Below are 19,945 nucleotides of genomic sequence, written 5' to 3' on the forward strand. Positions count from 1 at the left end.
GAACACAGCAGTGCGCAGCCAGCCCCTGGGGAGAGGGATCACTCAAACAGCACCAGAGGCTGCATTCCAACTTTTCTTCCATCAACGACTCCGTTTTCATTGTTAGTTTCTCCTTCAACACAAACTTGAAACCAATTGGCTGAACACGCGGGAGCAAGGAAAACCTGACTGAAGAATGAGGCGTTAAAACTTAAGGGCCTTGGGTCCTGGCGCGGTGGTTCACACCTGGAATCCCAGCACTTTGGGAGGCAGAGGTGGGTCATTTGAGGTCAGGAGTTTGAGACCAGCCTGGCCAACACGGTGAAACCCCGTCTCTACTAAAAACACAAGTTAGCCAGGCGTGGTGGCGGGCGCCTGTAATCACAGCTACTCGGGAGGCTGAGGCAGCAGAATCGCTTTAACCAGTGGACTGTCAAGAGAGATAGGCTGCAATGAGCCGAGATCGCGCCACTGCACTCCAGCCTGGGTGACAGAGTGAGACTCCCTCAAAAGAAAGAAGAATTTTTTTTTTTTTTTGAGAGAAGTCTCCCTCTTATCCCCCAGGTTTGAGTGCAACGGCTGGATCTCAGCTCACTGCAACCTCCGCCTCCCGGGTTCAAACGATTCTCCTGCCTCTGCCTCCCAAGTAGCGGCGATTAAATCTCCTGCCAACACGCCTGGATAAGTTTTGTATATTTTAGTAGAGACGGAGTTTCACCATGTTGGCCAGGCTGGTCTCTAACTCCTGACCTCAGGTGATCCGCCCGCCTCTGCCTCCCAAAGGGATTACAGGCGTGAGCCACTGCGCCCAGCCAAAATACCGAAAATCTTAAAGGTCTTTCCCCTTCCCCGCCTGGGCTCAAAAAACGCCGGAGCCGCCCTGCACCGCCCTGTCGCGGTCTCCGGAGCAGGCTGGCCGACTGAGGGCGACCATGGGTCCCAAGAAGGCTCCGGCAGTCGCGGGCTCCCACCTCGGGGCGCGGCGACGGGGGCCTAGAGGGGCCAACAGCCCCCAAGCCTACGCCACGCGAGGAGTCGGAGAGACGCGCCCTCCCTCTCCTCCCATCCAAGCCTCCGGCAGTCCCGGGCCGGGGCCGGGCCAGTTGTGGGAGAAAGGGGCGGGGAACTGGGGCCTCTCTGGGGAAGGCTCCCCTTTGTCCTGGGACTCCGGGCGCCCCCTCTCTGCCCTCGCCCTGCCCCGCGAGGCCGCCGCCGGGCGCCTCACAGTCATGTTGCAGTGGAGCGTGAGCGAGGGCTGCGGCTCCTGGTTCTTGTGGAAGATAGACCCAGAAACTTCACTTTGGCCTTGAACCCTGACACGGACATCTTCCACTCATCTACGGCGGGAGGGGCGCGGAAGGGGAGCCTGTCCGGAGCCGCTGTCACGGCCGCGACTACCCAGCGGGGCCGCCCAGCCGAGCTTTCGCGACTCTGCCTCTGCCTGCCGCCTGGACCCTTGTGGGAGCGCGGCTGGAAAATGGCAAGGGGCACGGAGGCCTTGGCGGGAGCTGTGTGGCGGCCTGGGGGGCTGCTCCCTTTGTAACCGACTCCACCCACAGGAGGCGCGGCTCCTGTCAAGCCGCAGCTTCAAAGGGCAACATAACCACCGCCCCCACTACCGCCTGGGAAAGGGCTGCCCCTACCCTGCCCCCGTCACCCTCACCCCTCACCCCTCAACCAGGCGGGCCCTGCGCGCACCAGTTTCGGCGGGTGCACGAGTCCAGAGCGTGCGCGCGCTCCCGGCTGCCCCCTCCTCCCTTGACCCAGCACCTTTCTGCCCGACCCATCTGGTTCCTTCCTCACACTCGCCGACTGGAAGCTCAGGGCGGCACAGCCACTAACACACACTCTCTCTCTCTCTCTCTCTCTCTCTCTCTCTCTCTCTCTCTCTCGTGTGTGTGTGTGTGTGTGTGTGTGTGTGTGTGTGTGTGTGTGTGTGTGTGTCCCAAGGGAACAGAGCACTGCTGAGTTCAGGCAGATGATTAACTCGTTCGTGGACGGTCAGCAAAATACAGTCCCAAGAAGGCTCTGTGCTGATTTGTCTTTTGCGGTGACATCATGTTGCCCATGTTTTGTTTTTCGGAGTTCATTAGTTTCTTTTTGTTCTCAGTTAATATCCAGCTCAATAGATTGTGTAAGTAGAATACCCCCAAACTGAAAGTCACCTACATAAAATATAGTGAAAAATATGTCACCCACTTAAACTGTAGTTGAAAACGTGTACACTTTAGTTTTGCGTAGTCAACACTGGATCCCAGGGCTAGACTGCCTGGGTTCAAGTTCCAACGTAGCCACTTGCTGGCTGTGAAATACTTGACAGCTTTAAGCCCCAGTTTCTTTTTTTGTTTTAACTTCATCCCGAATGTGATAGTAAGTCTCAGTTTCTTGATCTGAAAAAGAGAAATGATTCAATGAGAGTCTAGTGAAAACTTTCAAGTTTTTAAAGCGACTACCTGGCTAAGGAAAGTCCTCAGCCTTAGCCGTTATTAGCTATGATTATTATTGTGTTGGCTACACGTGCACTAATGAGGCAGGAAAATGCTCAAGGATAACAACCAAGTATCCAAATTATCTCATCAGACCAAGAGGGAGGCATATGTGTGCATGCTCCCGTTTCAGCTCAGAGCCCTTTGTCTAGAGGGCTCTTGAACTCAGAGGCCCAGGCACTATCAACTTTGCAGTGGAGCCATCACTTTTGTTGATCAATGAAATTGACATAATGCTTTTTTTTTTTTTTTAAGCACCAACCGTGTGCCTCAAGCTAACTGTCAAGAAAAGCATGCTTCAGTTGGCTGGAGTGAGCAATTCAACTCGTGGAGGAATGAGAAATGTTAGCGTTGAGACGAGAAACATAAAACCCCAGGTTAAGGTAGGAATCACTGAAAGTCAGGCAAAGGAACTGACATCCCGTAATGAGTTAGGCTTTGCCGGGCTCTGGCCCTACAGATGGCTCTTTGGAGAGGAAAACATTAAGCCAGGCCTGAGGGCACAGATCCTAAGGGAATGCTGGCAGCTCTGGGCTGTCTATGGAAGAGAAGCAGAGGGTAGCGCCTGGTTGAAAGAGGGTGCTGGGGGACATAGCTTGAGCCTGTGTTTACAGATGGAGTCCCCTGATTCCTGAGACTGGGAAAAGAGATCGTGCCCGGATCAGGGGACCTCAAATCACAACTCTTCCCACCCACACCCCTTCTTTTCAGGGCGTCTGTCACTGCAAACTACAGGTAAACTAGTTGGAAAGCTCAGCAGATTCTCACGGTGGTGCCCAGCAGGCCAGCCCTAGCTGCCCTTTAACCTGTGACTGAGGATGATGCCACTGGCCTGTAAGCACACACTGGAAAATCTTTACACCCATGGACACACCATGCCCCACAGAGACAGCTGTGCAGGGTTCTTTAGGTTTGGGGTGCTGTGCTGGCAGTTGCCTTATAAATATGTAGGATTAAAATGGGATGCCCTGGAGCTTAGCTAACCTTTATCCTCCCCCAACACCCACCCCCAAAATGAAGGGGCTGCTAGTTTTGTTTGCTTTATGAAAGATGGATCTGTCATTGTTTTTAGAACCTTTGGAGAAAGATTTCTTGGGAGGAAGCTATCCTGAACCCCCAGAGATTTTTCTCATTTACTGGTGCACCAGCTTTAGAGTCCTAGGTCTTCATCTTGGCCCAGCCACCCTCCAACTGTGTGACCTTTGAGAAGCTGTTTGACTAAACTGAATCTCGCTGTCACCTATGAGTGGAGGTTGCTACGTTGTTACTGTGTGGAGCACCTACCCCCAGGCACTCTTATAGGGTGATGGTGAAGATTAAATGCAACAATAAGGCGGAAGGAGGAGGCTGGCTTGAAGCCGGGAGTTCAAGACTAGCCTGGGCAACAAAGCCAAACCTCATTTATTTAAAATGTTTATTTAAAGATGTTTATTTAAAAATTAGCTGGACTTGGTGGCTTATGCCTGTAGTCCCAGCTACTCGGGAGGCTGAGGTGAGACCAACTGAGCCCAGGAGTTTGAGGCTGCAGTGAGCCGTGATCGCACCACTGCACTCCAGCCCAGGCAACAGAAAGAGACCCTATCTCAAAGAAATGAATAAGTAAATAAATAAATAAATAAATAAAATAATGCATGCAATTGGTACACTAGTACATGCTCAGGCACGTGATAAATGCTCGATAAATGGTAGCCCCAGTAAACTTTGTAATGTTTTGGGAGAGGATGTCCTTTGGACTCAGCCTGGTGACAAAAGCATTTGAAAAGACTGATGTGTATGATGCCTATTTCCTACAGGTACAAGTCTGTACCTCCAGGGACCCAAGGCATTGGCTCGACTGGGTAACTTGTTCTGTTTACTCTTGTTTTGGGCAGCACCGATTGCCCTAGGGCTAAGCAGGACTGCCACCCCAGACTCGATTGCCAACAGTATCCCCCTCCCCAAGCTAGCCATGGGAAAGCCACTTGCATCGTAAGACTACAGAAAATCAAAGGGAAGAAAAAGCACAATTTGGTCAGCTACTCTCCAGTTGATGGGCAATAAGTTTTTGCTATTTTGAACAGAGCTGCATGCCTCGTCCACATCCCCTGTTTTATATAGGCAAGAATTTGTCTTGGATGTAGAGTAGAGTTGCTGGGCGGGGAGGAGTGTGAATATTCAACCTTATGAGATGGAGCCAAACTGTTTTCCAAGGTGGTCATACCAGTGTATGCTCCCAGCAGCAGGCAGCAGTTCCTTTTTTTTTTTTGAGACAGGGTCCGCCCAGGCTAGAGTGCAGTGGCACGATCTTGGCTCATTGCAAGCTCTGCCACCTGGGTTCACCCCATTCTCTTGCCTCAACCTCCCGAGTAGCTGGGACTACAGGTGCCCGCCGCCATGCGTGGCTAATTTTTTCTTATTTTTTTATTAGAGACGGGGTTTCACTGTGTTAGCCAGGATGGTCTCGACCTCCTGACCTCGTGATCCACCCGCCTCGGCCTCCCAAAGTGCTGGGATTACAGGCGTGAGTCACTGCGCCCGGCCCAACAGCAGTTCTTAAGAGATCTCCAGGATCTCTATCTTCTGGTGATGTCACAAGCAGTCAAAAGAATAAAAGCCAGCTATAAGCAACAATAAGAATCTGAACAATATACTATTAAGGGAAAAAAACAAATTCCAGAAGGATGCATACAGCATACTTTATATAACTTGGAAAAGGAAATGTATATATAGGCCGGGCATGGTGGCTCATGCCTGTAATCTGAGCACTTTGGGAGGCTGAGGCAGGAGGATTGCTTGAGGCCAGGAATGCAAGACCAGCCTGGACAACACAGCAAAACCCTGTCTCTACAGAAACTAGAAAAATTAGCCGGGTGTGGTGGTGCAGGCTCCTAGCTACTCATGAGGCTGAGGTGGGAGGATCTCTTGAGTTTAGGTGTTCAAGGTAACAGTGAGCCATGGTTGCACCACTGCACTCCAGCCTGGGCAACAGAATGAGACCGTCTCTAAAGAAAAAAAAAAAAAAAGGAAATAAGTAAAATTTAACAACAAACTGTGGGCCGGGTGCGATGTCTCGCACCCATAATCCCAGCACTTTGCGGGGCCGAGATGGGCAGTTCAGGAGGTCAGGAGTTGAAGACCAGCCTGATTAACATGGTGAAATGATGTCTCTACTAAAAATACAAAACTTAGCCGGGCATGGTGTAGCATGCCTGTAATTCCAGCTACTCAGGAGGCTGAGGTAGGAGAATCCTTTGAACCTGGGAGGCAGAGGTTGCAGTGAGCTGAGATTGCACGACTGCACTCCAGCCTGGGTGACAGAGCAAGACTCTGTCTGCAAACAAAATAAAATAAAATAAAGTAATATAAAATAATTTTTTTAAAAGTTGGGTTTTTGAAAAGACACACAACCTTGACAAACAAAAGGAAACATGACAACTGATACTACAGAAACTCAGGCCAGGCGCGGTGGCTCACGCCTGTAATCGCAGCACTTTGGGAGGCTGAGACAGGTGGATTATGAGGGCAGGAGATCGAGACCATCCTGGCTAACACAGTGAAATCCCGTCTCTACTAAAAACAACAAAAATTAACCGGGCGTGGTGGCAGATGCTTATAGTCCCAGCTACTCAGGAGGCTGAGGCAGGAGAATGGCGTGAACCCCGGAGGCAGAGCTTGCAGTGAGCCAAGATCACGCCACTGCACTCCAGCCTGGGAGACAGAGCGAGACTCCACCTCAAAAAACACACAAACAAACCAAACCTCAAAGGATCACTAGTGGCTATTATCAGCAACTATAGGCAAAGAAATAGGAAAACCTATTAAAAATGGATAAATTTCCAGACACAACCAAACTACCCAGATTGAACCTTGATGAAAGCCAAAACTTGAACAGACCAATAACAAATAATGGGATGAAAGTGGTAGTAAAAATCTCCCAGCAAAGAAAAGCCTGGGACCTGATGATTCACTGCTGAATTCTAGCAAACATGTAAAGAAGAACTAATACCCACCTTACCCAAACGATTCCAAAAACAGAGAAGGAGGGAATACTTCCAAACTCTTTCTACAAGGCTAGTATCACCCTGATACCAAAACCAAAGATACATCCAAAAAAGAAAACTACAGGCCAATATCACTGATGAATATTGATGCAAAAATCCTCAACAAAATATGAGCTAACTGAATTCCACAACACATTAAAGTTGGGGTGCAGTGTCCCAGGTTCACTCAACGCTTCCCGTTTTCCTCTCTGTGTGTGTCTCCTTTGCCATGTTCCCTGGTGGCGGCGGCGGTGGCAGTGTTGGTGCATGGGCCTCCCAGGACAAGGGGAAAGTGAGTATGCCCTTTTCTTGCCTCCTGCCAGGCGTCTGCAGCCTGGCACAAGCTCTGGCCAGGTCTCCAAGCAAGGGAGCTGGAGATGTTCTTTTCCAATTTCTGGATTGGTAACTTGAGGCAAATTCTGGGCACTAGAGTCAGAACTTAGACGAGACTGAATCAGGGGAGTCTGGGGTCCTGAGAGGCAGAGGCCTGAAACCGTCTAGAGCCATGTGGGGAGCTGGGTGCGTATTCAGGCCAGTTGCTTTTCTCTGTGCCTCAATGTTCCAGGTACACCTTGGAGGGGCTGAGATCCTAGGGATTCCTGGAGCCTGGCTGCATGGACTGGCCACCCTGATGCCCTTGTGTTCTCCATGACAGGACAGCAAGGCCGAGGAGAATGGCTCTGACAGCTTCATGCACTCCAGGGACCCACAGCTGGAGCAGCAAATGGAAACCACGCAGAACCTGGTGGACTCCTACGCGGCCATCGTCAACAAGACCGTGTGGGACCTCATGGTTGGTGTCACGCCCAAGACCATCATGCACGTCGTGATCAACAACAGGCATGCACCGCCTCATGGGAGCAGGGGGCTCCTGTGGCATTGGGGATGCAGGTTGGCCATGTTGGCCAGGGGGAGATGCTGGCCAGCCCTATGGGACCAGGTCCAGGGAGGGAGGCACGGTCCAGACCAGATCTGTCTCATAGAAATATAACGTGGTACTGAGGACAGTGGCCCATGCCTGTAATCCCAGCACTTTGGGTGGCCAAGGCAGGAGGATAGCTTGAGCCCAGGAGTTCGAGACCAGCCTTGGCAACATAGTGAGACCTGATCTCTACACAAATATTTTAAAAATAGCTGGGCTTGGTGATGGCACGTGCCTATAGTCCTAGCTACTCGACAGGCTGACATTTGAGGGTCACTTTGAGCCCAAGAGGTTGAGGCTGCAGTGAGCGGTGATCTCACACACTGTACTCCAGCCTAGCAACACAGCGAGATCCTCTCTCCAAAAATTTTATTTAAAAAAACTGAGTAGACAGGTGTCCTGGTGGCGTGATAGGTCCTGGGTCCCCTCCCAGATCTGTGACCTTGGACAGGTGACTTTTCCTCTGGACCTCAGTGTCCCTATCTGAGTGAGAAAAGGGCAGTGGGGCGGCAGATCTTTGAGTCTAAGCGGTGTAGAAGCCGCGCGTGCAAAGCCGTACTCAGGGCTCCAAGTCCAGCACACTGTCCCAGCACAGGCATCAGGCCAGCACATGCATCAGGTCCCAACCTCCTTCCCTCTTTGCCCCCTCTCAGACCAAGGAGTTCATATGATCAGAGTTGCCGTCCAACCTGTACTTGCATGGGAACCAGAACACGCTGATGGAGGAGTCGGCAGAGCAGGCACAGTGGCGAGATGAGATGCTGCGCATGTACCACGTGCTGAAGGACGTGCTCAGCATCATCAGTGACATCAACACAACCACCATCAGCACGCACGTGGGGGCCCGTGGACAACTCCTGGCTGCAGGTGCAGAGCGTCCTTGCCAGACGCAGGTACCAGGGCTGGCCCCCATGGCCCCAAAGCTCCCCAGCCCCCATGGCTGAGCCTGGGGGCTCTTGGAACAGGCTCCGTGCCCAAACTGGCAGATGTGGGTGGTCTCTGGAACCGTCAGGGAGCTCGTGGTTTATGGTGTAAGGGCTGAGAGCTTGGAGGGGGTTGTGTGTGGGGCTGTACTCTGAGGTGGCCAGAGGCCCAGGAATGTCATCCTGGGAATGCCATGCCTTTTGTGCTGTCTGAGCCATGCTGCCAGGGTGGGGCATCCAGCTCCCAGCCTGGATGCCTTGGAGTGCTGAGAGCCAAATCCACTGCAGAGCAGGGGTGATAGGGTCCCACCTCCTCTATCTGTCGGCAAAACAGTGGTGATCTAGGATAAAACCTCGAGAGTCCCATACACACGGTCAACCCAAAACACACCTCACAGGTCAGGTAGGGGCACACAGCCCCCTTCCCTCCCTCCCAGGTACCATCATAGCTGCTAGCATGTGACTGAAGGCAGGGTCCCTGGGCCCCGCTGAAGCACTACCACCAGCCAGCAGGCTCACGCACCTTGGCTTGTTGCTCCTAGAGGTTGGCCCTGCTATTCAGCCGAGGGGAGCACAGTGCCTGCTGGCCCAGCTGAGCTCTGCTCAGCAAGCCCACCCACCTCCCTTGCCATGGTCTCCCTCTTCTTTCCCTGGGAGGAAGGACCCAGCCTCACCTATGGGACCTGCAATCTCCAACAAGCTGAGGCTCCCCTCTTAGACTTGTAAGTTTATAGCCAGTGGCATCCGGCTGCCTGCCCACCCTGCCTCCCCCAGGGTCCCTTCAGAGGGTCCTGAGCTTCCTGACCACCCAGAGGGGGCTCTGGCGATCACTCCAACCATCCATCCCATTTAGCTTCATCATCCTTGTTCGAGCAATGTTCCTTCTGTCAGGCCTGGTGGCTGTTACATTGGGCTCCCCAAGGTGAGAGGTGGCCCTGGACCAGTTGGTTGGAAGACAGGTTGGAAGACGACTTGGAAGACAAGTTGGTTGGTGACCAGAGAAGAGGGAAGCCCAAAGGGGCCGAGCGTTGGTCTGACCTGTGGGTACACTGCCTGGGTGCAATGGAAGAGGCCAGCACGTGTGGGGTGGGGAGGGCCGCCACAGTCCCCAGGCACTACCTGTGAAGCTCCGGCTCCTCCCTCCATCTTCCTCCCCTTTCCCTTCCAGCCCCTCTTTTCCAGGAACCTTGCCACAGCCGCACCTGCGCCCTCCCCTCCCTGGCCCTCCCACAGCTGCTGTGGCACACCTGTGCTCTGCACTTGCCTCACCAGCTCTCTGCTCCCTTTTGTCTCTCCTCTTTTCTCTCTGCTTTCTCTCCAACTGCCAGCCGATCGGGTCACGCAAGTCCATCCCATCCTGAGAGCCCCACGCCCCCCTTCAACCTCTAAACAGATCCCTTCTCTTCTCGGAGGCCTCCCTTTCCAAGCCTGCCTGGGCGGCTGTTCTGTGACTTGGCAGTGGCTCCCCCAGCCCCAAAGCCAGCCCCCTTCATCTGTGATTTAGTCTGTTGTAGTGGTGAGCTGACACATCCAGGTGTGACCGTTGTGAAAACTTGTGCCCCCCTCTGTGGCATGCCCTCGCATTGTTCTATAAATATCTATAAATACCCATACACACACACACACACACACACACACACACATCCCTACACCTACATGTGACCAACGGCCTCGCCTCTAGTGCTGGGAATCAGTCACCGTGCTGTCCTCTTGGAGTCTTGTGGCCCAACAAGAGAAAGCTGTCCCCTGACATTGCCCCTCCAAAGTGCAAGACCTCCGGTGAGTCTCCCTGTCACGCCTGGCCTATGGAGAGTCAGCCCCCGCCATCCCTCCCGCCCCCCCACCAAGCATGGGAGTGCTGTGCAGGCAGCTGTGTGGCCTGACAGTCTCTACCAGTCCTGCTGTCCCTTGGCTGAGAATCAAACCCATTTCTGGATGACGGGGAAGTGTGTCCTCTGCTGGCTGTGTTCTCTGTGGAGCTCAGGGGAGGGGAAAGGCCAAGCCATTTTTAGGGTGCTGTTTGGAGGGGTGAAAAGGCCATACCCTTTCCAAGGGACACTTTTCCTGGAAAGCCCCTGGAACTTAGCTGGCTCTTGTCCTGTGAAGCCGGCTCTGGCCACCAGGGGGCAGGGCCATGAACTCAGCCTGAAGGGAGCCTGCCGGGCAGCCGGCACTCTGGAGGGACAGAGAGAACAGGCCACCAGGTGCAGACAGGGAAGGGAGGCAAGGGGACGGAAGGGAAGACGCCTGGGGTGGGTGGAAGTCAGTGCCCTTAGGTGCTTGTACCTGTCTTCCCGGCCACCGCTACAACAGGCTTCTGAGCCTGTTGGCTGTCAGGGCTGGACTGCGCCCCATAGGCGCCATGGCAGTCCCCGTGGAATCCCCCAGGCGCCACTAGGCAGCATACAGGTAACACGCCTGGAAGGTCCCTAACAGCCTAGTTGGACATACTCAAGACACTCTGGGGCTCCTCGTTTGGTGGCACAAACTCCAGGACCCAGTGAGTGAAATGGGAACACACCAGGCCGGGCAGTATGGCTAAATCCATATATTCCAAAATAAAAAGCAAAATAAACAGGAGTCGCATCACCAGGGAGCCACGACCCCATCCCCGCCTCCTTCCTCTGTCTTATGCTAGCAATAAATAAGTTTCCCAGCCACAAATAATTATTACAACCTCCTCCCCATGTGCCAGCTCCAACCTCCGCTAGGTATGATACAGGGGTGGCCCTACCCTCTGGAATATACAAAACCTCACAGACACAATATGTACACCGGGGAAGGAGGGCCACCCCAGCAGCCGGTGCCCTCGCCTGGTCCACAGTTAGCCCCACTGTCCTGCCTCTCTGAATAAGAAGGGAGCCCCCTGAGGGAAAAGTTGCTATGGTGAGAGTATGGGGGGCATCAGGCCTCCTCCAAACAAACCAACTCCGCCAGCCTCTGGCTCTTAAATAACAATCATCACCATCCAGAAATTTAGGGACTCAGCCCTGGTCAAGGTGGCAAAGGGTCTGTTTGTCTTTCCCCATTAGACAGAGGTCTTGTCCTGCTACCCTAATTGTAAAGGGGTGCCTGGGAAGGGGTGGTAGGGACATGGTGGTGGTGGAGACTCCAGCCCCACTTCTCCAGGCTTTGCTGACAGGGGCCTGCTTTTAATTTTTATTTTTATCCCATGACTTTTTTAAATGCCATAACTTCTTTTTCATAACTTTTTTTTGGTAACTTTTCAGAAAACGTTTTTCTACTTTTTTGCCACAACATTTTTACATTTTTATCCAATAACTTTTTCACCCCATAACTTTTTTAATCCCATACCTTTTTTATTTTGTGTTCTTTTAATAAACACTTGCATAGTTATACTACAATTTTGTGAAAATGAAACAGATTATCTCATGCCAAGCATGCCCAGTATTTGCACAGTATCAATACCTTTAATACTATAGTTTTCAAGATGCGCAAAATAAAATTTTAAGGCAAAAACAGCACTTTGCAACAATTTAATAATTTATCGCATTACAGTAGCATCACATCAGCAGTCAATAATGCCACTTTAGGCAAAAGTCTTTCAGTATTTCTGTTACACATTCTGTTAACAAGAACCCATACAATGGTAAAATTCATTATAAGAAAACTTGGCAAATAAAGCTTTGAACTGGAATTGGCATTTCTTTCTCTACTTTTCCTTCCCACCATTTCTTTCTTTTAAACTACAGTATTCATATTTTAAAATGTTTTAACTTATTTCAGAACATAAAGATAGCAGTTACATTTTTTAATATTTATATTATTTTAAAATGACTCTTTAGGATACAGTTTTAAACCCACGGGCTAGAAATCATACCACTGTTAATTAGCCACATTATTTGGTCTAATATTTTTTCTTTATTATTCTGAAACTGGGTTTATCTAATACATTGATAAGTTCATACAATTCAGAAGAGTCAGTTGAAGTCACAAGGACCCAATATCTGCCCTCTTTCAGTGAATGCCGGCAAATCTGTTATTCCATTGGCAAAATCGTATTGCTGCTCTCCTGTTAATCTCATATTTATAAAAGGATCATGAGGATGCCAAGTGCTAAAAATGGAGATGGTCTAGTAACTAGAAAACTCCCCACCCCAGGGAGCACACATACATATGTCCCTACAACCTAATAATGTGATGTGTTTTGGAACACAGACATTAGAACTTCATGAAGTTTTAACTGCTGATTCTTTCCCAAGCATCATCAAGTTATGATTTAGGCAATGTATGACTGAAATGCATTCATTCATCACGCATAGGCACAATCACAGAAATATTGCACAAAATATGTCCCTGACTGAAACTGAGAGGTACAAAAACATATTTCACTCTTCGTAAAGAAGTTTGTGAGGAAATAAAACTCTGCGATCGTATAGACACGTTTCCTGATAATACATTGACATTCTCAAACAGTACATTGCACCACAGTGTGTAAACATTTTAAGTTGCATAAACTTCTCCTTGATTTTCAAAGATAATATAATACTGTCCACTAAAATTCCTTTTTGTTTCAACTAAGTACTCTCACATATATTAGTTTGTAATAATGTTTGTTATTATTTTCTAAAGTGTTTTCCACTCAAGGAAAAGAAGTAAATTCCTATGTCAGAGTAACCGAGGTGGCTGAAGAATAGGTATTAGCCAGAGAGGTCTAGATAGTAAAATCGATCTTAAGCCTCAAAGAAGCTCCATGAACAGAGAGGAATGCCAGGTGTCACACAGCTTTCCTTCACTCTAATTCATTCTTGACTAGAGCCTGTATGCCTGTTCCAGGGACATTTAAACTCTTAAAGGATTTCTTATGATCTTTACTAAATACATTAAGAAGAATGCCAACCAGCGCCCTTTTGTGTACTGGGACAGGTAGTCGTGATTAAAACAGGTAACACGAACTCTGACTTTAAAATGTATTATAGATACAAATGCTCTAAGCTAGGAAAGGTTTTCCACATCCACAGCCAATGATGGCAGCTTTTCATTCCTCGGAAATAAGCCCTTTTTAGGTCACTGAAAAAGAGTGCAACTGCTGCAGCTCACGATGCAATATCTTCATGAGCCCAGAGCACATACAAATCCAAAGGGAACTGCCACAGTACAGTGCTCATTCTTGGCACCGGAACAGATGAAACACACTCTATCCTGGACACACCTGCCAGAGCAGGCCACTTTCCTCTTCTGTGAGATTTAGAAAGCTCCCCCAAGAGGTTATCACTCCCATCACCAATACACAGAAAATGGAGGAAAGGCTGTTTCCAGTTCTCGGCCTTTAAACAGCTCTAAATGTCAGTACTCATAGTGGCATATTACAAAGTAGTAAACAGTGCACACTTGGGGGCAAACTACATATTGAGCTAACGAAGAGCTCACTGTGATTAAGATTAGATCAAACAACAGCAGAACATAGGCAAATTTTGTCTGAATTCTGTAGTGAATATACATGCTGCAATAACATTAAAAAAGCACGGGAGCCTATTCCAAACCAGCGAGAACAGTTTTGGGCAAAGAGTGGGTCTTCGTGTGTTTGAACTCCCACCACATAAGGGCGAACTCGATATGCATGCTAATGACCTATAATTATGAAATTAAAAAAGAAAAATGCTAAAGGATGCCAGAGTGAACATCAGTGAGAGCCACAGAGACCCACTCTCTTTTAACTTTTTACAAATAAACTTAAACTATAAATTAGAAACGCAAATAATCATGAGTGGCTGTAACATTCAAATGAAGTAAATGAATTGTGTAGGAGATTAACCCCGCAACTTTGTTTCGTTTTTAAAAATTTCTTGAGCAGCTCTTTGATGATGGTGGTGTTTATCTCCTTCTTCTCGGCAGCCAAGCCCAGCAAAAGCATGGCACACAGCAGTTGCTGCCCAAGCCTGGGTGCTCCTGGTGGTCCTGCATCTCACCAAGGAGCTGCACGATTGGCTGTGCAGTAGGCTTGTCCTGGGAAGAACCCTCCCTGGCTTCTCCTTGTGCAGGCTCCACGCTGTTGGTGAGGCTCACCTCACAAAGATCTTTGGAGAGAGGGAGGCGGGGATCTGAGTGGAGTGCTAGCCCCCCCCCGCTCCTGCCTGCTCACCCCGCCTGGGGGCTCTACTCACCACCATGCTTGTCGGCAGCCCCGAGCTCCTGGGGGGCTGGGGCTCCTGGACTGGGTTCAGCAGCAGGGTTCCGGGCAGCGGCCAGGAATTTGCCGTGCCCCTCGCTGTAGTTGCCACAAGCCGCAACACCGTCTCCTGCAGCTCCAGCAGCGTCACCTGAAGGGACGGGTGCTCAGCTGTCAGGCCGCTGCTGGCGCCCACCCTCATGCCCACCCCACCCACACCCCCACCCCCACCCCCACAGGGATGTTGCACACCCTACCTTCCTCTCCTCCTCGTCCTGGGCCAGCCTGATGATGGCCTCCTCGCGGTGCCGCATCTTTGGCACTGTCCCCTGGCTCTGTTAGAAGGCGATGTACTTTCCTGCGGGAGGACAGGGCTCAGACGCTGGGGCCCCTCCCACAGCCCTGCAGCTCCCCCTGCCGTGCCCTGGCCTCCCACTCACTGATGGCATCTCTCTCTCCGGTACTGGATGAATCCAAGTTCCAGTTTGTCCACATGCTCCCTCAGGTCCGCCTTCTCCACCAGGACGTCCATAAGGCCGCTCTGGAGCCAAAATAATGGGGTCACATCTCAGCGGCGACCTGCCCCAGCCCTGCCCTTCTTGGCCCATGCTAGGACTCACTCCCCTCCAGCTTCTCCATGACTTCCTGCAGGGCCCGGAGGGTCTCCCCACTCACAGACTCGCCCCCAGTCCCTGAGGCTGGGACTGCTGCCTCTGGCTCCTTCTCGGCCGAGGTGAGCGTCTCCGTCACCTGGCCCGGCTTCTCCTGCAGCTCCTTTACTTGCTGCTCCAACTGCAGTGCGCTCTTGTTCTCGCTCTTCTGGACAGAGAGAAGCAATCAGCAGCCACCCACTGCAGCTGGAGACCCCAGAACTTGGTGTCTGCCTCCCATGGCACTGGGAAGGGTGGAGCCGAGTTAGAAAAATACTCTCCTCTCTCCCACAGCCACCAGAGCAAAGCTCTGGCTCACAGGTGCCTTTGGAAGTAATATTTCATGTGAGGGCTACACTGCCCCATTTTACAGGTGGGGAAACAAAGGCCTGGAGGGCTAGGGAGGAGGGCAGGCTCCCCAGGTGGGGCAACCCACCAGCTCCTTCAAGTCGCTCTGTGGCTCGGCCAGCTGCTGAAGCCTCTTCTCCTGTTCCCGAAGCCTCTCCTGCTGCTCCTGAAGCCTCTCCTCCTGCTCGCGAAGCCTCTCCTTTTGCCCACGGTTCAGGAGACTGATGCGCTGATTGTTTTCCACCTGAGCCTGGAGCTCTCCTGCCACTCTCTCCAGCTCCTTCCTCAGGTCTTGCAGCTCCACCTCAGAGGACACTGCTGGGGCATCCGGGGGCAGTGGCTCAGCTGAGAAAGGAAGCAGATCATAAGGGCCTCTGGATTCTCAAAACAAAAATCAAAACAGAAAAAACAACAAAACACCCTCCTCTTGGTGCACAGCTCCTCTCAGGCTTCCCAAACTTGGCCTCACTGCTAATGATTCCTCGCACCCGGATGGTAGCCAATCTTCCAAACCACTTTCAGATAGAGAGCACTGTGGGTGGCTGACGACGGGCCCTCTTTGCTCATGGGGACACTGAGGCTCAGGGAGATGACAAGACTTGTCTCCTGGCACAGACCTCTTTCCCTCTGCCTCAAAGCCCTGCCATCCACCCACCTTCCTGGGGCATTCTAAGCCACCCCCACAGCCCTCTGATGCCAGTCCTGCTCCCAGGTCATGCCAGTCCCATCTTACCCATCTGGTTTTTGAGTCTGGACAAGCTCCTCTCCAGCTCCTCTACCCGATGCGTATCATGCTTCTTCTCCTCCTTCAATGTGCAAACCTGCCCAAAGCACAGGGGGAAAGGGCCCTGGAGAGAGGGGCTGGTGGCTGGACAGGCTCCCATCTCCCTCTCTGCCCCCACCTCCACAAAGCCCAGACCCAGGACCACCTCTGGCTGCACTATTCCCATTTTAAAGAGGCCCAGAAAGATCCAGTGACCTATCTAAGTTGTTGGGGGGTGGGGGCGGGAGGCTCAAGGGTCAGATCTCACCTCCTGCGACATTTTCCTCATCCTCTGCTGCCACTGGGCCCTCTCTCCTTTTATTTGTTCAGCATATTGATCTCTCTCCAGCTGGACTTCTTTAAGCGACTCCTTCAACTGCAAGAATGGGCACAGAAGTTAGGAAGGGCTGTCACTGGTCCTCACCTGCTCCTGGCCACCTGGGGTCATCTTCCTTCCACATCCCTCCCTCTGCAAAAACTCACCTGTGTCACGTGTCCTTTCAGCAGTATCTGCTCCCTTATCGACTGCTCTAACTGCCGCTTGAGAAGTGCTTTACTGCAGCTCGAGAACTGGATGGTGAAGAGTGAGAAGTTTCAATCTGGGGAGCCTGGGCCATTCCACACAGTGCCCCTTAAAAGGGCTAGGGCTAGGCTCAATATACAACTTGGCCAGTAAAGATCAAGGCATTTCCAAGCCCGTGGTCTGGTTTTGAAAAAAACTCAGTGAAGTTGGAAGGGACAAGGAGAGAGATCAGATAATACTGCTATTGTTATTACTACCACTGTTTGAACCTTTATGGAGTGCTTCAGCAGGTACCATGCTAGCAATCCCATTTAATCCTCGCAACCACCAGAGGAGACAGTTACTATGATTACCTCTCTTGGGTAGATGAAAAAACATGGAGTATTTGAGGTTAAGTGCTTGCCTAAGATCACTTAGGCAGAGCTAGGATTTGAACACCCAGGTCTATCAGATTCTCTAAGCCCATTTTTCTGCTGGGGGTGGGGGCACAGTTAGGAAGGGGAAAATTAATCTTTTGTTCACTTTTTGAAAAGATGATACATTCACATAGTCCAAAACTCGGAAGGTATCAAAGGAAGTATCTCCCAGCCACCCTATTGTTCTCTCCTGAGTTGTTTATGAACACTTGCAGACATGTTTTATGTATATTATCATAGTATGTACACACACACACACACACACACACACACACACACACGTTTCCTCTCTCTACAGAAATGGTAACATACTACAGGTACCCTTCTGTACCTTCACAGTACAAGTACCCAATACCCCACACCCCACCTAGGACTTGGCCAAGACCACAGCCAGGTAAGGGCAGGGCAGGCACTTGGCCTCCAAGCTCTGCATCCAGTGCTCGCTCCCCACCGCGCCCAACTCACCCACAGCAGCTGACTCAGCCTCAGGCTGCCTCTAACAACCATACACAAAAGCAGTGAGAAATGGCCATGCTGCCTTCTGGGCAGGACACTCCATGCTGCAGAAGGGACCTTTAGGCTCACTCCCCCATCTGCGAAGCCGGGCTCCCAGGGGACAGGGCAGGTGGTTGGACTCACCCCATCCGGCTTCTTCTTCTGTGTGGCGGCGACAGCACAGAGAGACCACTCTAACTCTCCTATACGCTGCGATGAACGTTGCAGGCGGCCGGCCAGATCCTTGGACTCTTCTGTAATGACAGAGTTGAGATGGGGCTCAAAGGACTCCCCCTACAGACCTGTCAAAGTGCCAGGTTGAAGGATGACAGGGTGCCCAGATTCCCACCTTCAAAGTATCTGAGAGAATGTTTCATGTGATACAGGTCCGTATTTAGTTTCTTTTTCTCTCTGTTCAATCTCTGGATTTGACCCTTTGGGAGAAAAGCCAAGCAAGTGCTGAAATAGAAGGAAACAAACATTCTCCGGAGGACAGGAGGAAACTGCACACCCTCCACTCACCTCTAGCTCCCTTTCAGCTTTCTGTTTCTCATTGTTTGCTTTCTTTTCCTATAGGAAGAGAAAGACAGAGCTCTTACCAGGGGGAGGCAGAGAAGGCACAGCAAGAGATATGCCCCCAGAATGCCACCAATGCCCCAGGACAGGCCCACCCATGGGACCAAGTTATCAGGGACCCTGTGGGGATGGGGTGGAATCTGAGGGGTGAGCCTCCTTCCCCAGGCTGGGAGTGGGTGAGACGAGACTGGGGCCTCTACATCTGAGTGTCCCCCAAACCCAGCAGTCATGTCGCCAGCAAACAAAGAAATCACGTTACTTCTTCCAGCTGATGTTCCACTTGTTTCTTCTGTTGTTTCTGTGGGGAGAGTCAAATTAAGGTGATGGAGGGTGGCCCCCTCAACTCTATTCCCCAGACAGGAAGCGGCAGGCAGGGGCCAGGAATGGATTTTAAAGGCAAAGTTCTCAGACCCAATGGGAACAGGAACTGTTCCCAAGCTCCCAAGGACAGAGGATTTGGGTCTTTGTTGGTTTTCAGCCACAGCCTCACAACTCAAAGTCTGAATCAGGAATCTCTTGAGAGGACGGTAACATAAACCTCTGGAGATGGGAGTTTGAGAAAGGCTCCCCCTTCTGGCAGCTTGTGATTTAGAAAAGTGCATTCATTCAATAGACGTTTACTGAGCATGTATGGGCCAGGGACGGTTCTTCACAGCCGATATACGATGGAAAAGGACAGACAGGAGCCCTTGGCCCTGAGCTTTCCATTCTAGGGGGCCTTTAAATCTCAGACTCTCAGAGCTAACAGAGATCTTTGATACTCACTACCTCCTCTGGAAACACGAGCCCAAAAAGGAGAGGTGGCTTGTCCAGAATCAAAGATCAAATTAGGGACTGAGTCATGGCAGAAATACAGGGCCCCTGACAACCAGTCAGGCCAGCACTTCCCCAAGAGGCAACAACCCCAGGGCGTGTGTAGCAAGGACTCGAGTAGGGGTGTGTGGAGAGGAGAGAGTCGGCAAAGAGGGCAGCAAAAGAAGAGCCATGCTGCATGCTCTGGGGTCCCTCCAGGTGAGGCCTGGGCACCCAAGCTCCCTATTTGTCCCGGGCACCAGGGACCCCCCAGCCCCTTTCTTCAGGGCCCCAAGGGGAAACCGGAGCCCAGGATTGGCAGCGTGGAATCAGGGGACCCCACTGGACTCTTACCAAAGATTTGATGGTGTCATTCAGTCGACTGATTTTTATGGACCTCGAGTCCAGGACTGCTGCTTGTTCTTGGCACGGGCTCTGAGGCGCATGCAGAGAGGAGGAGGCGGAGGAGGACTTGGGGGAGAGGTAGAGAGAATGATCGTTAGGGCTGGGGTGTGTGGGCTGTCTCAGCTGGCAGAGGGGCACCCAGTCTCCGCTGCGGGAGGAGGTTGGAGGGCTGGCCTGCGGGGTCACTGCACCTCCGCCCAGAGCCTCCTACCTCCAGATCCTTCAGGGTAGCAGATGATGTAGGACCCTCCCCGTGGATACCTGTTGCTGACTACAAGAGATGAGAGTGCACATGGAGACGTTCTGTCCCCCTCAGTGTCTGAGCCCTCCGACTTCCTTTCTTCCCCATCAACTGGCACCATTTTCTTTTCTGCCTATCTTGGACCCTTTGTTCCATAACTCCTTTGTGCCAACTTCTCTCGTGGTTCTCATCTCCCCACCATCCCACCCTGGGGCCCTTCAGTGACTCCTGATGGCAAGTGGCTGTTCTCATTGTCCTGGCTTCCCCTTGAGACTGG

At 51.4% G+C, this 19,945-nt stretch overlaps 2 protein-coding genes across 10 annotated transcripts in view; one reads left to right on the forward strand and one right to left on the reverse strand.

Annotated features, from left to right (window-relative positions):
* Positions 1-1,910: 1,910 nt before the first annotated feature.
* LOC134728415 (putative GED domain-containing protein DNM1P46) lies at positions 1,911-7,475 on the forward strand. The gene is made up of 2 exons (XM_063596495.1): positions 1,911-2,848; positions 7,140-7,475. Exons 1-2 carry the CDS (start codon positions 2,759-2,761, stop codon positions 7,473-7,475), a joined length of 426 nt encoding a protein of 141 aa, XP_063452565.1. The 5' UTR covers positions 1,911-2,758.
* A 4,336-nt stretch (positions 7,476-11,811) lies between these two features.
* The window catches only part of LOC134728421 (golgin subfamily A member 8B-like), a 58,553-nt gene continuing 50,419 nt past the window's right edge, over positions 11,812-19,945 (reverse strand). For 7 of the 9 annotated variants that reach the window (XM_063597060.1, XM_063597057.1, XM_063597061.1 and 4 more), the window contains 14 exons: positions 19,377-19,493; positions 18,490-18,528; positions 18,177-18,224; positions 18,004-18,088; positions 17,799-17,908; positions 16,704-16,790; positions 16,489-16,596; positions 16,191-16,278; positions 15,546-15,802; positions 15,135-15,278; positions 14,900-15,000; positions 14,717-14,817; positions 14,455-14,610; positions 11,812-14,367 (listed from right to left, as the gene is read on the reverse strand). In XM_063597060.1, the coding sequence (XP_063453130.1) occupies positions 14,165-14,367; positions 14,455-14,610; positions 14,717-14,817; positions 14,900-15,000; positions 15,135-15,278; positions 15,546-15,802; positions 16,191-16,278; positions 16,489-16,596; positions 16,704-16,790; positions 17,799-17,908; positions 18,004-18,088; positions 18,177-18,224; positions 18,490-18,528; positions 19,377-19,493 (1,644 nt within the window). In that variant the 3' untranslated portion in view covers positions 11,812-14,164. The remainder of the gene's footprint in view (positions 14,368-14,454; positions 14,611-14,716; positions 14,818-14,899; positions 15,001-15,134; positions 15,279-15,545; positions 15,803-16,190; positions 16,279-16,488; positions 16,597-16,703; positions 16,791-17,798; positions 17,909-18,003; positions 18,089-18,176; positions 18,225-18,489; positions 18,529-19,376; positions 19,494-19,945) is intronic. The other 2 variants (XM_063597063.1, XM_063597064.1) reach the window with 2 other exon arrangements.

Source organism: Pan paniscus, chromosome 16 (assembly GCF_029289425.2).
Source record: "Pan paniscus chromosome 16, NHGRI_mPanPan1-v2.0_pri, whole genome shotgun sequence".
In the NCBI taxonomy this organism is placed as follows: Eukaryota; Metazoa; Chordata; class Mammalia; order Primates; family Hominidae; genus Pan; species Pan paniscus.